The 15,956-nt window shown below is 41.2% G+C and overlaps 1 protein-coding gene across 1 annotated transcript in view; it reads left to right on the top strand.

Annotated features, from left to right (window-relative positions):
• The window catches only part of LOC138208800 (E3 ubiquitin-protein ligase SMURF2-like), a 60,042-nt gene extending 44,461 nt beyond the window's left edge, over positions 1–15,581 (top strand). The window contains exons 12-20 of the mRNA XM_069166921.1: positions 5,628–5,841; positions 8,399–8,502; positions 8,875–8,989; positions 9,354–9,532; positions 10,092–10,229; positions 10,440–10,560; positions 10,752–10,953; positions 11,505–11,580; positions 12,490–15,581. Coding sequence (XP_069023022.1) covers positions 5,628–5,841; positions 8,399–8,502; positions 8,875–8,989; positions 9,354–9,532; positions 10,092–10,229; positions 10,440–10,560; positions 10,752–10,953; positions 11,505–11,580; positions 12,490–12,589 — 1,249 coding nt within the window. The 3' untranslated portion in view covers positions 12,590–15,581. The remainder of the gene's footprint in view (positions 1–5,627; positions 5,842–8,398; positions 8,503–8,874; positions 8,990–9,353; positions 9,533–10,091; positions 10,230–10,439; positions 10,561–10,751; positions 10,954–11,504; positions 11,581–12,489) is intronic.
• The last annotated feature ends 375 nt before the right edge of the window (positions 15,582–15,956 follow it).

Raw genomic sequence — 15,956 nt, 5'->3', positions numbered from 1 at the left:
ACATATTCCACATGTACTGTACAAACAGTACATAACATGTAGAACATTCAATATTCAATTGGAAGATTCAAACCTCATTGTATTCAGCTGTACATAAGGCCTCTGGTGCTTAATGAGAAACCATGACAATCATCTCCGCTGCTCTCTTCCTTCTACTGAGCTCCAAAAACTGTATAAGTTATCAGTTGCTCTGCAGGATCAGTGTCGGGACCTGTATCATTTATCACCACCAGGATTTAAGAATATTTGAGCCAACAACTGCAAAAATCCATGACATGCACACATTCACTTACATATGCCATGACCCCATTTCAATTTCTGGCGATTGAAGGTGATGGTTGTTGAAAGTTTGGATGTCAGAAACAATAAAGTACATAGTACCTTGTGCTGGTGTGAATGGTTAAAGCAAAAATGCATCTTTGTTTTTAATTAGCTGCAGTGACATGGAAAGTGTTTTGGTTTCATTCAGTGGAAAAGGGTTTTAGAGGAAAGTATGTATACTGCAGAGAAGGAGGAGTGTAAAGACAACTTTCTGGCTCAATGTTGAGGTGCTTAGTTGCTGTGCCTCTGTTTTCTTTATACCACTGGAAGATGCATTTAGTGAATTGCTTTCTTCTTTTAAAGCCAGCTAATGACTAAACAAGGTCCTTATCCCTAAATCCCCCTCCCCTGATATTTAACTTGCAGGTTGATTTAACAAAATTATGGATTTTGCACCACATCAACACAGAGACGGATGTCCTAAAATTTTTGTCCATCATCGACACTTAACATAGTTCTGTTATATTTCTCAACCCTGGAACGCTATGTAGTTATTTTCCACCTGCCATTCAGGCTGCATTTCCCTTTGTTTTCAAAGCAGTGTATCAGATGGTTAGTTCATTTTAGTCTTTTTTAACAGCTCTCTATCTACTGGCATTTTTCCATTTAGTTTTAAACCTGCTACTGTTTCCTCCCTCTCAATGAGGTCTTCTCCAAACAGAGAAGCAGGACTGTGCTCCATTTGAATTGTTCTGGATGCCAGCTTGGCCTTTGACACACTGGACATCAATGTCTTAAAAAGCCATCTAAATTATGTGATGTGGGTCTGGACAACATTTTAATTAATGTTTTACCCAGTTATAAAAACGACAGCCTCTTTTTAGAAGTGTAGAACCTTTGTGTTGTGGAAGTACCTCACTCGTCTGCACCCTTTTTGTTGTTTAGCAGTTTAGCAGCAGTCTACAGTTTGCACCTCCATCTTCTGATCCTCCAGACGCTCATCTTGATTTAAGTGTGACTCAGACAGACCGGTTGCCTTTAACCTCGACTGATGAAGGCCTTGAATTGTCAGACAGTCAGACACGGCTGCATTACTGTGGTCTGCCGCACTGTCTCTCATATACTCAAGCTTCCTCATTTGCACCAACACATAGTGTATGTCTGAAAGATTACATCAGTGTTTGCTGAATGTATTTTTAGGTGGCGCTGGATGGTTTAGTGGGCATCAGCAGGTATTTTCCCAACCATCTTGTAAATCTTCATGACATTTATATCAACATTTGCATTATTATTTTAAGAAGGGATGATTATATTTGGTGCAATGTGTGTGTGGTATATTTAACCCGTGAAAGATAAATATAAATGCAAATTATTGGGTTAGCAAAAAAATCCCACATGTACAATATATACAATATTCAACATTTTCTGCTGTACCTTTTAAACCACATATGTGACTTAACAGTACAGTAAATGCCAGCTGTCTAAACAGTAGATATAGCAGTGTAATGGTCTGTATGTGGTGCATTAAAAAGCAGGATATATAAGGGTGAACAGAAGCGGACAGGCAGAATTCAAATGTATATTCCTACAAAAAAAAAATGATTTAGCTCTTACTTCTGCACTGTATATTTCACTGTTGTCAGCATGAACTGCCTTTTTGCACTCATGCTGTATATACATTATGATTTCTTCCTGTTTTAGGAAACTCAGTATTTTTGAAAAACTCTGCAGAAATATCAAATGAAAGCAGATTATCATCAGCAAAGGGAATTTTTTTCAAATGTGTCTTCCAATGCAACATATTTTAGTCAGTAGACGCTATCATCACCGCCACAGTCTGCCTGCTGCTGGTTTCTGCAAAGCGTATACTGTTGGAGAACGCAGACGTGTGCAGATGTGGGAGCTTTGCATTTGGGAAGGATGTTAGAAGTCACGCTTTCACTGGCAAAGACAGATCTTGGCCGATCTGGCTTTTCTCTCCTGTATTTTAGGAGAGTGTAAAGAGCACGGCACCAGCCGATACTCCGAGCAGATCGACTCTTAAAGCGCCCTTTGATTCTCTGGGCCGGGTGGGGGCAGAGTGGGTGGGTCGGGGGATGGCTGGTGTGGCTTTCACACCACTACACTCAGTCAACACTCATTACACCCCATCTGTGCCAGCTGCCATGCAAAAGCAGCACGTACATTTTGTCACACACAAACATGCAGCTTTGTTCTCACACATGCCGGCCTGTCATGACTGCAGGGTCAGGTGCAGGTCAAACAGTTCTGGCAAGGGTTCGCTCCTTCATTTCTCCACGTTAGCAGCCTCTTTTCCTCCATTCCTTCTAACGTGAAACAATAATACAATCCCGTGCCTTTTAGTTTTAATTTGAAAGTTGATATGTCTCCCCAGTCGTCATATTTCACACGAGTTGTCACATCAGTAGGAGCCATTCATCTCCTGAAAGATTTGCAGCTTCGCTGTGCTTATATTTTCTGTTTTTCATCAAATATGCAGAGCTCGTTCCATTTGGAAACCAGAGACGATGAACTATGCTGAAACGTATTTTTAATTACATCGTGCCCTCAGAAGAATAAGTGTGCTGAAATTACGCTTTATTATATGGTTCTTGAGTCTTGCAGCCAAAAGCAACTCATTCCATTTCGTTTTGAGGCATCTTTTCTTCCCCTCCTCCTTCCTAAAGTGGTTTTCAAGACTGCTTTGCTGCAGTCTTACCCTTTCTCTGACATGCTAGGAGCCCCAGCGCTTGCCAATAAAATAAATAGCAGTGGACTTGATTATACAGGGATAGACTGGTGAAACACTGCACCCGTTTAGTTTGGAAAGCCTGAATAGATAGACAGGCCTGAAGCAGAGAATCCAAGTGTAGAGCAAGTGTTGGGATAACCGGATGGCTACCTTAGAAGGCCTCTCCTTCCTTTATATGCCACTTCAGGCCTCCTGGTGTGTTGCCTTTGTTTGGCCAACAGCAGCATTGATACTCCACACCCAGCAGAGGACAGTAGCCTCTTTTAAAGAGGTCCTCTGCTGGCTCAGCGTCTCCTCACAGGAAAATGAGGGCTGCTGTCTGGCCGAAAAGAGAGATGGATTATGTTTTGACGAGGCCCACCCAGGCATCTCACCACCAACACCACAGTGAGCACCGGAGGAGGCCAGAACTGGAGGGCTTACCTTCGCCCAGATTGTATAAGATTGTATTGAACTCTTTGTTAGAATGTAGAAGCGCTGAATGGCATAAATGGGGTAAAGATGAGGATTTATGTTCCTCAAGTTAAATTCCTTGGTCCAGTGTGTGGCCGGTATGTTTCCCTGTTCACACCCTTCACTAAACTTAACATTGTTGTCTGAAAACTTCAAAACAAGGCCACCACACAAACACGAAGGCCAGACTGGACTCCACATTTACCAAAACATAATTTGTTTTACGGACAGAAGAGCAATTTTTAATGTTCTGTTGACGTTAAAACAGAACTCCAACGTTGGTGGTTTTTTTTCCACCTAAATGTCTGAGGGAGGGTGGCAGCGCCTGTGGCCTAATGATGGAAATAGTAGTTTTTACTCATGTTATGTACTTCAGCTACCCTTACAAAATATGTAGTTACATGCAGTATGCATAAAACTGGGAGGCACTACTTTGTCATAAATATGCACCTTGAACTTTGGCAGTCTTTGTCATATCTGTTTGTGATCTGTAGCGAGATTTTTGCAGTAAAAATAAAAGGGTATTATTTGGGAAGAGTATGTTCCCTTTTAATGCCTCCTCCTCCTCTTCCTCTTCTTCTTTTTGCGGCTCATATCTTCCGCTGAGCAGAGGATTGTGGGTCAAAACAGCCAGAGAAGCCTGCTGGCCTGCATACGCCAAAATACAACTGTAGTCCTGTTGTAGGACATCCTGGTCATTTTGTTGTTCTCTATTTCACATGCATATGGGACTTACTCTTTTTCTGTCATACTAAATATTATGGTAGGATGGCTATTTGGACACACAGTTTCAGTTATGGTTGATGGTGGGGAGGGGTGAAATCAACCTTGACGATGAGCTTTTTTAATTCAATTCAATTTTATTTATATAGAGCCAAATCACAACATAGGTTATTTCATGGCATTTAACACATTTAAGCAGAACTTTACAACATTATACAGAGAAATCCAACAATTAAACAATTCCCACATAAGCTAGGAGGGAAAAACTCCTCTTTAAGGGAGAACAACCTCCAACAGAGGGAAGGAAAAACTTCCTCTGAACGGGAAGAAACCTCCGACAGAACCAGGTTCAGAGGTGGGCGGAGCCTCTGCCTCGACTGGTCGGAGTGAGGGGAGAGCAGAGAGAGAAAAGGACAGAATAGAGATCCAAAACATGAACTGTTGGTGGAGCCGACAATCACAGAACAGAGACGTGCAGCTCCACAGCCGGGACATCTGCAAAAGAAAGAACAGAAACTACCCGAGCGAGGGAACTGTATGGAGAGGCAACAGACAATAAGCAAAAACTATGGGAGAGAAAAATCATGATGTTGATGAGATGTAATGGTTTAGCCCTCAGACAGGAAGTACAAATGTCAAGGAATGGAGACACAGCTGGAGTAAAGATTTCAGGGGAATTTAAAAAGCAGTTGGTGAATGTAGACATGGAGAGAAAAGTGTGATGGAGGAAAGCAGAGAGGAGACATCTACTTATCTGTGCAGCTGAGCTGGCAGGAGGTTGCAGCTGCTCTTACACCACCCTCCTTTGTAAATGCTCTTCCCCTCTCTCTGTTTCTTCCTCTGTGTGTGTTTGTGTCTCTCTGCTTACTCAAGATTTATCTCCCCAGCTTTGTCTTTCCTGGTGGTGATATTTACCAAATGTCTGGTCGAATGCCCGGCCTGTCCGCAGGTCTGGATCAGATTTAATGGGGGCTTAGGGCTGTCTTTAGGGCTCTTTGCTTTGAGACCAGTCAGCAGGGTAAAGGCTGGTGAGGGAATTTCTTACAAACATCCCGGAGTTCAGCGGTTAGAGGAAATGCGAGTTGGAGGGGTTGGGGAATTCCCTCCAGGACATTTCCGTCTTACTTCTGTCTTTGTATAAATCTGTTACCTCCACCAGATTCAAAGCAGTGAATGAGAAAAATTACAGTAGCCACATGATCATATAATTTGATATGGTAAATAGAAATTGGCCTGAGGAGAGAGCAGCTCAGGACAAACCTTTTAAAACAGCTGTTTAAGTGAATGATGGATCTTGTTGACAAATGACTCTTCTCCTGTCCCCCCCCCGCCCTTCTATCATCACCCTCATCTTCCCTTTCATACCTTGTTGATCTCTCTCCATCTGCTCCTTGACTTTTCCTTCTCCCGCCTGCCCTCGCCATCCTTGTCCCTCCAGTCACCCGCCTCAGTTGAAGGACCAGGGTGTTCCTGGGACCCCTCAGCAAGCTCTGTCACCGGCCCAGTTACCTGAAGAGGCGGAGTGCCTGACGGTGCCTAAATACAAGCGAGACCTGGTGCAGAAGCTGAAGATCCTACGACAGGAACTCTCTCAGCAACAACCCCAGGCCGGCCACTGTCGCATCGAGGTCTGCCGTGAGGAGATCTTTGAGGTAAATAAACAGATCTGCATGCCTCAAGGGACGATGACGCCTTCACAAATAAGATGATAAGACTGCACTCGTTTTATAGATTGCAAAAAGAATACAAACACTATCTTCCTCCATATTCACAGATCATGAACCGTCATACACCTGGAATTTAATTTCCATAAAATGTTACACATCAGGAGTGCAAATGTTCGTCTAAAAGTAGCTTTGTTACTCATAAACATGACACTCTCACCTTAAAGTTTTTTTTATGTGCTTTTAAACCATAAAAGGAAACATCTGAAGGGGATCTAGAAACAGATGCGAACCCATACCATAAAAAATGAATGTTGAACAACAGAGAATTTAGCATGTATTTGTATTATGTGCATAAAGTTTATAATCTGGCACGCAAAGCATCACGTGCTGACATGCAAAGACTAAACATCCGTGAAAACAATAGCATAATGCTCACAAACCCAGAACTTTTACATTTTACTGGAATTTTTTCACCCCGTTTACGACGTGCACCAGAAATAGCCCGGGGCAGCACAGAACCAGCACTCAGTGCCGCTTTACGATTTCCCGGGTAAAGCAGAACAGAACGGCCTTCACAACACCACAAAAAAAACCTCCTCTGTTCCTTTCCTTCTTCTCCTCCTCTGTCTCACTTTTCTTGCTCTCCTGATCATTTGTTCTACCGAGGCAAAGGCATTCTTTCTGGATGATTTCAGCAGCTGAAGAGATGGGGGTGCGGGGAGGGGGTGAGAGCGGGTGAGGGAAGGAGCTAAGGCAGCGGCGGCCAGACATAACTTCATAACTACAAGCTGAGCAATGAAAAATATGACTTCATCCCCCTTTGACATGACAGCTGTGGAAGGAGAAAGTAAAGTGTGAAAACCTGCCCTGCGGGTCCACTGGAGATATTCATGCAGCAACCAGCAGTGCAGTTCACCACTGCCAATGTGTGCAGTTATTAACACGGGATCCGTGCCACAAGCTGATACAACACTGCAGTGTCAGTGGGCCCCGTGTGAACCCGTTCATCTGGAAGAGTTATTAGGGTCTTTGAAATTGGCCTGGGAAGTTTTTTATTTTAATATATGTCTTTTATATTTTTTATTTCAAATATTTCTTTATTGAACAAGTAATGCACAGTGACACCCTCATTAGTGCTGCTATTTAGCTGCTAGTGGTGCTTTTATTTTGTTGGTGTTACACATGTGGCCCTAGTTACAGAGGAAAGGTGTATCATTTTTAAGGACCTTTCATAGGTTGGGGGACCTCCTCATGTTCTGATACGGTTTTAAACACAAGAAATAGTCCCTCGAACTGATCCAGCCAACAGAAATACTTTATTTGTGACAATAATAACAAAACGAATGTTTTAGTTCCAAGCTTTGTAAGCACAGTCTCCATGTTGGGTCCCTGATCATTTAGTATAATGTTATAATAATATTTTGAACACTTTGCACGCAAATACATGCTCGTCAACATGTTGGAATAGGAGGAGTAGATTGAGTTGATTCCTGCAGCTCAGCTGTGTGTCTGTAACTTTAGTTTAGAGAGTTAAAAATGTGTGGTTGTGTGTGTGTGTGTGGGGGGGGGAGAAAGGGGAGGTATCTTCTTCAAGTCAACTCTTTGCAGCCTAGATCTGTCGTGCTTTTGCAGTTGCAGCAGTGCTGTTGCTGTGGCAGGAGATTGTTTACTGTTGTTGGACTTTGAGTCTCTGGACTCCCCTCAGAGGAGAGACAGAGAGATAACTCTTACATAATACAAGAAAGGAAACGCACTCAATATTTTTTAACGATGATTTCGGGGATGATTTATGAAGGAGGGAGACAGGGAAAGAATTATGAAGATGTGCTGGAATCAGCTTATTATTTTTAAAGCAGTATTTTAAGGCTTCAGTCTGCACATAAAAATAAACTCATTCCTGGCCTGAGTATGTCAGTAGTCAGAGGCCTGGCCAGGCTCGAGCTGAGATGAGGAAATCCACTGCAGCAATCAGTGAATCTCTCACTACCGGTGAGAAACAACTTGTAGGCCTTGTTACTATTAATACTGCTTTTAGCTGCTTATATCACAGTTTTGGTTAATCAAAGAGTTGGATCCCAAATATTCATTTAAAGGCATCATTTGCAGTTTGCATGTAATGTTGTAATAGTAATGTAATGTTTGTGACATTAATCCAATATGTTACTACATGCTAGTCCTTGATGGTGAAGAGGAAGTTCATCTTAAGTTAACGTATTCACGTTGTAATGTTGATGTAAACATGATACTTCTTCCAAACAAAGCTCGGTAACACCAATGAACAGGCCTTATTGTTTATTATTTTAGACTTCCTTCCATACATTATGAATACCTGATATATCTGAAGGTGTGTGTTGTTCTCAGCAATCTTTGGTTTCGAGAAGCAACACTACTTTGTGCTCCATATATGTGATACACACACAGGCAAAATGTCAGTTACTATTTTTCGTTGCCACATTTCACGTCATGTTGTGGAAACCTTTGATATTGAATCCAATCTTGTTAAGTGTAAAATATAAAATGTTCTGTATGTGCTCAATCGTAGGAGTCGTACCGGCAGGTGATGAAGATGCGCCCAAAAGATCTTTGGAAAAGACTGATGATCAAATTCAGAGGAGAGGAGGGACTGGACTACGGTGGGGTAGCAAGGTGGTTACGCACATGATTTGATCTATCAATAAAAATTTCCCTTTGAGGGACCATTTTGTCTTTTACGCCATCATGATATGTTTACTTTTGACCTCTATATCTATCTATCTATCTATCTATCTATCTATCTATCTTATCTATCTATCTATCTATCTATCTATCTATCTATCTATCTATCTATCTATCTATCTATCTATCTCTCTCTCTCTCTCTCTCTCTCTCTCTCTCTCTCTCTCTCTCTCTCTCTCTCTCTCTCTCTCTTTCTCTCTCGTTCTGTGTTTTTGAATGACATTTTGACTCTGCCTGTGTGTGTGTGTGTGTGTGTGTGTGTGTGTGTGTGTGTGTGCGCGCGCGCCTGTGCCTGTGCGTTAGGGAATGGTTATACCTGCTTTCCCACGAGATGCTGAACCCGTACTACGGCCTGTTCCAGTACTCCAGAGACGACATCTACACTCTGCAGATTAACCCGGACTCTGCTGTCAACCCAGTACGAATGATTTCCTTTGTAGTCATAACTTCTCATAGACATGTTATAATGATGTGTGTATCCTGTGTGTTGTCGTTAGAAGATCTAGATTAACTTGGCACGTCTCCAGGCTAACCGTGACATCATATGAATTTCATGTGGATATAAAAAGGTTAATTAGAGACTTGTATGTTATATTTAACATTTCCTTTTAATGTAACTTTATTTTGGTAGCTGGACTCTGCTCAGTATGTGGACCTATATTTTTTGATTGAAGTGTTTCTTCTCTTGGGGTGAAAACTGAAGCTGTATAATCTGAATCTGTATACAAACTGATATATGAGAGAAAGCCTAAAATATTAATATCCTCTTTTTTAATCCGCAGGAGCACCTGTCATACTTCCACTTTGTGGGTCGCATCATGGGCATGGCGGTGTTTCACGGCCACTACATCGACGGAGGCTTCACCCTGCCCTTCTACAAACAGCTGCTTGGAAAACCAATCACGCTGGACGACATGGAGTCTGTGGACCCTGACCTCCACAACAGCCTCGTCTGGATTCTGTAAGAACCTTTTTCCCTGGCACCACATTGTGGTCCAAACAATCTGCACGGGCAAATCAAAGTAAAAAAAAAAAACACACTAAGAGTAAAACTTGTGGAAATACCAATTTTGTTTTTATTCTAAACCCCTTTTACACAACATGTCTGGAACTGCACGCTGGGTTTGAAATTGTATCATTGGAGAAGTAAATCAAATTTTAAGTCTGTTACTTAACAAGAGTGCCATGCAAGCATGGAAGAGAAAAGACAATGCATACATGTATGTACAAAAAGACATCAAAGAAGCTCAGAGTGCACATACTGTACATAAGAGGCACATGCACAAACTTGACCAAGCTTAACACCAAACCAATTCAAGTAACTGCAGCGCCCTCTGCTGCCACATCACCTGGACATCTGATCTCAAACATGCACAACCCTGGAGCAGTAAATCTTGCTTGGGTGACCATGCGAAGCTGAATGGTGAAAAAGATGTACTTTTGATGCAGTGTACTCCTGTTATTGAAGTTGAGAGCTGCTTCCTGTGGTCACATGCTGCACCTTCTGTCTGTCTGCACAGTGACAACGACATCACTGGAGTCCTGGACCACACTTTCTGTGTAGAGCACAACGCCTACGGAGAAATCATCCCACATGAACTCAAACCCAACGGGAAGAGTATCCCAGTGACAGAGGACACCAAGAAGGAGTATGTCAGGTACGAAGGGGGGATGCGCGCACACACACACACACACACACACACACACACACACACACACACACACACACACACACACACACACACACACGCACAAAGTATGCAGCCAAGTTAAATTTCAGTCCACACAAGTAGCACATTTTCACTTTTCTGTTGCGCTGTCATTGACTCGGTGTTTCCGCTCCGCTCGCCCTCTCATGTTCTCTGCAGGTTGTATGTGAACTGGCGCTTCCTTCATGGCATCGAGGCTCAGTTTCTGGCGCTGCAGAAGGGCTTCAATGAAGTTATCCCGCAGCACCTGCTCAAAGCCTTCGACGAGAAGGAACTAGAGGTACGATAGAAATCAAAGTCCTGCAGCTACACCAGCATCCTGAATTAAACACACACACACACACACACACACACACACACACACACACACACACACACACACACACACACACTAAACTGCATCACTCATTCACCCTGTATCGTTTCATAAAATATTTCAAAGTCGCTTTAAAAGTTTGTCTCTGCCTTCAGCTGATTGTGTGCGGTCTGGGAAAGATCGACATCTCTGACTGGAAGTCCAACACCCGTCTGAAGCACTGCACCCCCGACAGCAACATCGTCAAGTGGTTTTGGAAAGCGGTGGAGTCATTTGATGAGGAGAGGAGAGCCCGGCTGCTGCAGTTTGTTACTGGCTCGTCTAGAGTGCCACTGCAAGGCTTCAAGGCTTTACAGGGTACTTAAACGGACTCTGTGTTTTGGTTCTGATGGTTTTCTTTCTGGTTTATCTTCTGCTCCACTGCTCAAACAGGGATTCTCTCATCAGTTTTCATAAACATGATACTGCTTCCTGCCCGTATTCTAAAACAAATGGGTGTCTTCTACGGTATTTGTTTGTAAAGCATGAAGACTTTTCATTTAAAGAAAGATAAAGGGCTGTTTTTATTGTCAGTGTTGAAAGATTACTGGACCCATAAGGATATTATAACCATTATGTGGTTCTGACTAACAATATAGATGTTTACGATTATGTTGTTGAATGCCAAGAAAATAATTGCCTTTTTCTCTGCTGTGATGAAGGGGTCACTTTTTATTTAAATACAGAAGAATACATAAAATTGCAGGAACATCTTGTAGCTGTTTTATAGAGCAGTGAAGAAACCCTCTCATAAACAAGTCCAGATGAAATGTGGGTCAGGATTTTATTTACGAGATATGGGTGACTAAATGAATGGTTAAATGTAATGTTGATGTGCACCTGATGGAGTCTGTGTGTTTTGATTTCAGGTGCTGCAGGACCCAGACTCTTCACCATTCATCAGATTGATGCCAACACCAATAATCTGCCCAAAGCCCATACCTGGTGTGTATCACATGCACCTGCAGACACGCACGCATTTCCACACACATCACATGCACACAACACTTATTAAAATGTTTTGATAAGGGGATGTTTTTAATGATTTTTCTCCACAGTACACATTTCACTCATCCTAATGGGTGTCACTAATAACATGAACTATGATGCTGTTCTTTTCAAGTGTGCCAGTAAGCCGCTGAGCACAACACCAGGAGCCTGAGACTGAAGCTCAATCGAATTCAGTCATAATTATAGTAATGTTAATAATAACCTTGATTTATATCACACTTTTCTGAACTTGCGTCACAAACTGCTTCACATTAAAAACATAAAGCCATAAAATAAAGACAAACTATAAAAACAGACAAGCTATAAAAAAAAATCCAGCAGCACACTAATGGTATAAAGTAAAGCAATTGACTGTGCAAGAGAAATCATAAAACACAAAACATTCTGGATAAAAATGAATCACTAAAATCAGGAAAGGCTCTACGATAAAAGTATGTTTTAAGAAGAGATTTAAAAGATCTCTGACTCCAATGACCTTATTTCTTGGGGCTCTGACAGCGAATGCTCTGTCACCTTTAGTTTTGAGCTGCTCCTTAATTATATTTGACCAGAGCTTACTTATTATCTCTCTATCTCACTATCTGGCCCTATTGCTATTGAGTTGGAATAGTTTGGATTTACACTCATGATGTTCCTATTGTGACATGTCAAAATGCCTCCCCTGAAAAAGACCTCTCCATGTTATTTATGTGGCTGTGCCTCAGATGGTAGAGCAGGTTGCGTTGGGTGTGAACGTGTGTGTGAACGTGTGTGTGAACGGGAGGCAAACCGTTTAAGAACACAAAGGTGATAAAGCGCTGTATAAGTGCAGAACATTTAACATTTCTTTCCTTCTCTCGGCAGCTTCAATCGGATCGACATTCCGCCCTACGAGAGCTACGACAAACTATACGACAAGCTACTGACGGCGATCGAGGAGACGTGTGGCTTCGCAGTGGAATAAGAGCAAAATTGGAGAGTGTGTGTTTGTGTATGAGCATGCGTAAGTGTGCAGGACTCAGACAGACTATTATTGTCACTGCTACGTGCTACGACTGGCTCATTCGGAGGCTGATTCGTACATTAGCCTCCCGTCTTCCTCTTCTCCCACCATTGTCCACATTCTTCCATTATCAATATCTGTTTGAACAGCTGCTACAGAGGAGTCCCTCCCCCGTCATTGTTTTCTTTTTCTTTGGTTTATTTCTTGAGATACAGAGAGCAAATTAAGAGCTGTCATCGAGGGTTTTTTCTTTTTTTTCGTCGACTCACTTTGCAGTCTGAAAAAGAAACTTCAGATCTAATCAAATTGAAAACATCTTATTGACCTATAGCTCAACATCTTACAACGTTTTTTTTTTTTTTACTGACTGATCCATGTCATGCTACTGAATCTTTTAACACTGCAGGTAGCCATAGATTTCCCTTAGTAGCCATCTTAACCTCAGCCAGTACACCTTCCCGTCCTCACGGCTGCAGAGCTGGAGTGCTTCATCTCAAAGGAGCGCCACAAATTCATCCTACCTCAGTGTAACGCGTCGATATTCGAGGGGTTTCATTCCAAAACGCTATGAATTATCTTAAGGGGAGGGTTGATAACAGATTATTGAATTCAAATTCAGACAGCAGTGTTTCATAATTAGACTGATTTTCACACCAGCCATCATTTTTCTACCTGTAAAACCATATCATCTGAACAGCGAACATATCACTTTGAAGTGGAGCTCAGACAGACTGATTCTGATGTTTTGTGGCGTTTTGAGGGACAGACTCTGGTGAAGAAGAACCCTATTTTCTCCCTGAATCACTGCAGTGTGGCCACAGCTCATGTAAACGTGTTTCTGCAACTGTATACAAATGTGCATTTTATACAAAGTAGACAGTAGTTGCCCTTCGTCTTCACTCTCACAGTGTCCTTTATGTCACTGCCTGCTTCATCTTCCTCCTCTCTGATTCACACATTTGTCTCCAGCAGTGTGCATGTTTTTTTTTGTTTTGTGTTTTTTTTTATATCCAGTCACTTGATGTCAGACCATATGTGAAAAGGGCACCGCTGTCCACTGGAGGAGGCTTAATAAGAAGGCAGATGTCTGTTTTCAGTCACGTCATCAGTTTAAAAAGGCAGAAGTTCTTTCTTTCTCTCTCTCGTCACTTTAGAGCACTTTACAGACTGAGCAGTGATGGCAGGAGTGCTTTCTTCACGTTAGATTAAAATATATCACGTTTCATTTGCTATACAACTACATTAGAAATATTCAGAGTAAAAAAGTATCTATATACCTGTAATTTTTGAGTATATATGTACAAATACACAGCTATTTTGTATATTGTTGCTTGTTCTTTCTGTTCAGTTTAAATGCAAGCATGTTGGTGTCTGTCACAGACCTCTTTGCATTCTCAGGTGAAGTTATCCTTTGTTTGTTTTTTTGTTATATTTTTTTTTAGTTTTACATTACGCTAGTATGTGAGGAGGGAGTTAAACTGCTTTTAAAGGAGACTATACACAGAGCTCTGTCTTTAAACCCATGTTGCCAGTTTAAAGTGACGTGTTTTCTTTTGGTCTTTCATTCATGAACAAACACATACCTTCATAGGAGAACCTGATTGGCCATATTTGCTGCTCTGGAGGTCTGTGCCACCACTGAATATGTTTAGAGCACAGATGACAATTTTATTTAATATGCACGGGAGCAGTCTGATTGTCACACGAATTCTAAAAGCAAAGAAACGAGAATTGAGAGCTGTAAATGCTGGAGGTTGACTGCTGCTGATCTCTTAGGTGCTACATGGTGAAAATGAAAAGTCACTGAACACCAGAGAGGCAACAGTGAGGAGCATCTCCACCTACAGAGCCTCCATCCACACAAAAAAAACAACCACTGCATGAATGGATGCTTGTGAGATAGAGCCTATTTATTTGCATAATTGTTACTCTCGGAAAAGTTTCTGACTCGAAATCTGTTAAATATTCATTTTTATATGTATGCCTGCATTTATCTGCAACCATGAACAGTTTTATTTGGTGATATGATAAAACCTGATTTTTTTTTTTTATTATGGGGTCATCGTGAGACAAAACAAAGTACATGAAATTATGATCTGTGTCAAAACTAAATTTGATTTTACCTTTAATAACTTTAGTCAGTGGTGGAAAATAAATGCATTACAAGTTTTTTTGCACACATTATGCATACTTGGGCTCCAAGTTATAATCCAACACTTCCTTCTATGTACCAAATAGTTATTGGACTGATTCTTTTTTTTTTATATGTAGATACGGTGTATATATACACACACACACACACACACACACACACACATACACATATACACACACACACACCTTCTTGATATGCACACACACACACATTTGTCCAGTTCTGCTCTTTGTTTTCTGGCTGGTTCAGTCTTTAGTGAAAACGTTGTCGGGGCTGAGTGCTTCCAGACGACGGGGAAATCCCACTTTTTCCCAGTTTAAGCAGCATACACAATTATACAGTCTCAGCAACGTTTTTTTTTTTTTTTTTACTCTAATTGATCTGATTAACTGAATGAATTGGTTGCCAGTTGTCAAAATTGATGGTTTAACTGGATACAAACAACAACAAATTGTTTAATGTTCAGCAAACTCTCTCCCAACACTTTGATTACCAATTTACAGGTTTATGTGCAAACTCTGTGTGTGTTTATAAATTTTGATTAAATTCAGTACAAAACAAAAAAAGAAATGTTGTTTTTAACTGCGCCATGTTTTCTTTTGATTTCTATCTGTTTTTGTATTTATTATTACAGTATATGTGTTCATAGTTTTCCACATCAGCTGCTCTGTGAGTTTGTAACTGACACCTGCGCATAAGGACAACAAAGAAGCAAACTAATACACTTCTTGTACCCTTGCAGAAAGCAGAGCAATAAAACTATGCTGTTTGGACCTAACAGCATTGTGTTTTATAGAACCACATGTATTACTGTCTTTTTTTTTTTTTTTGCTTTTTGCTGTTGCAACATTGAGATGATTTTGTAATGTTATGTAGTAAGCAAAGACTGTAATTTATAAAGTAGGACTTGTACTACTTTTGTAGGAATATAAAGTAGGACTCCAGCTTTTGTTTCACTGTCCGTTGCATCAAATCTGCAGATGTGTCAAAACCTGAAGAAGAAATCATGTCACAGTATAGAAGGTAGCTAAACCAAAAGTGTTTTAGATACCAAAGCCCAACATGTGAAGACACCCAGCAGATAAAGCAAACATTAGGAACAATGATCCTATAGTCATAGTGACAAAGACAAGCCATTTAGTATTATTACTTATGGTGACACCACAAACTCTC

The sequence above is a fragment of the Embiotoca jacksoni genome, unplaced genomic scaffold (assembly GCF_022577435.1).
Source record: "Embiotoca jacksoni isolate LCO1_2020_lvr unplaced genomic scaffold, fEmbJac1.0.p SCAF_4, whole genome shotgun sequence".
Lineage (NCBI taxonomy): Eukaryota > Metazoa > Chordata > Actinopteri > Embiotocidae > Embiotoca > Embiotoca jacksoni.
This window is presented reverse-complemented; position numbering and strand designations above follow the sequence as displayed.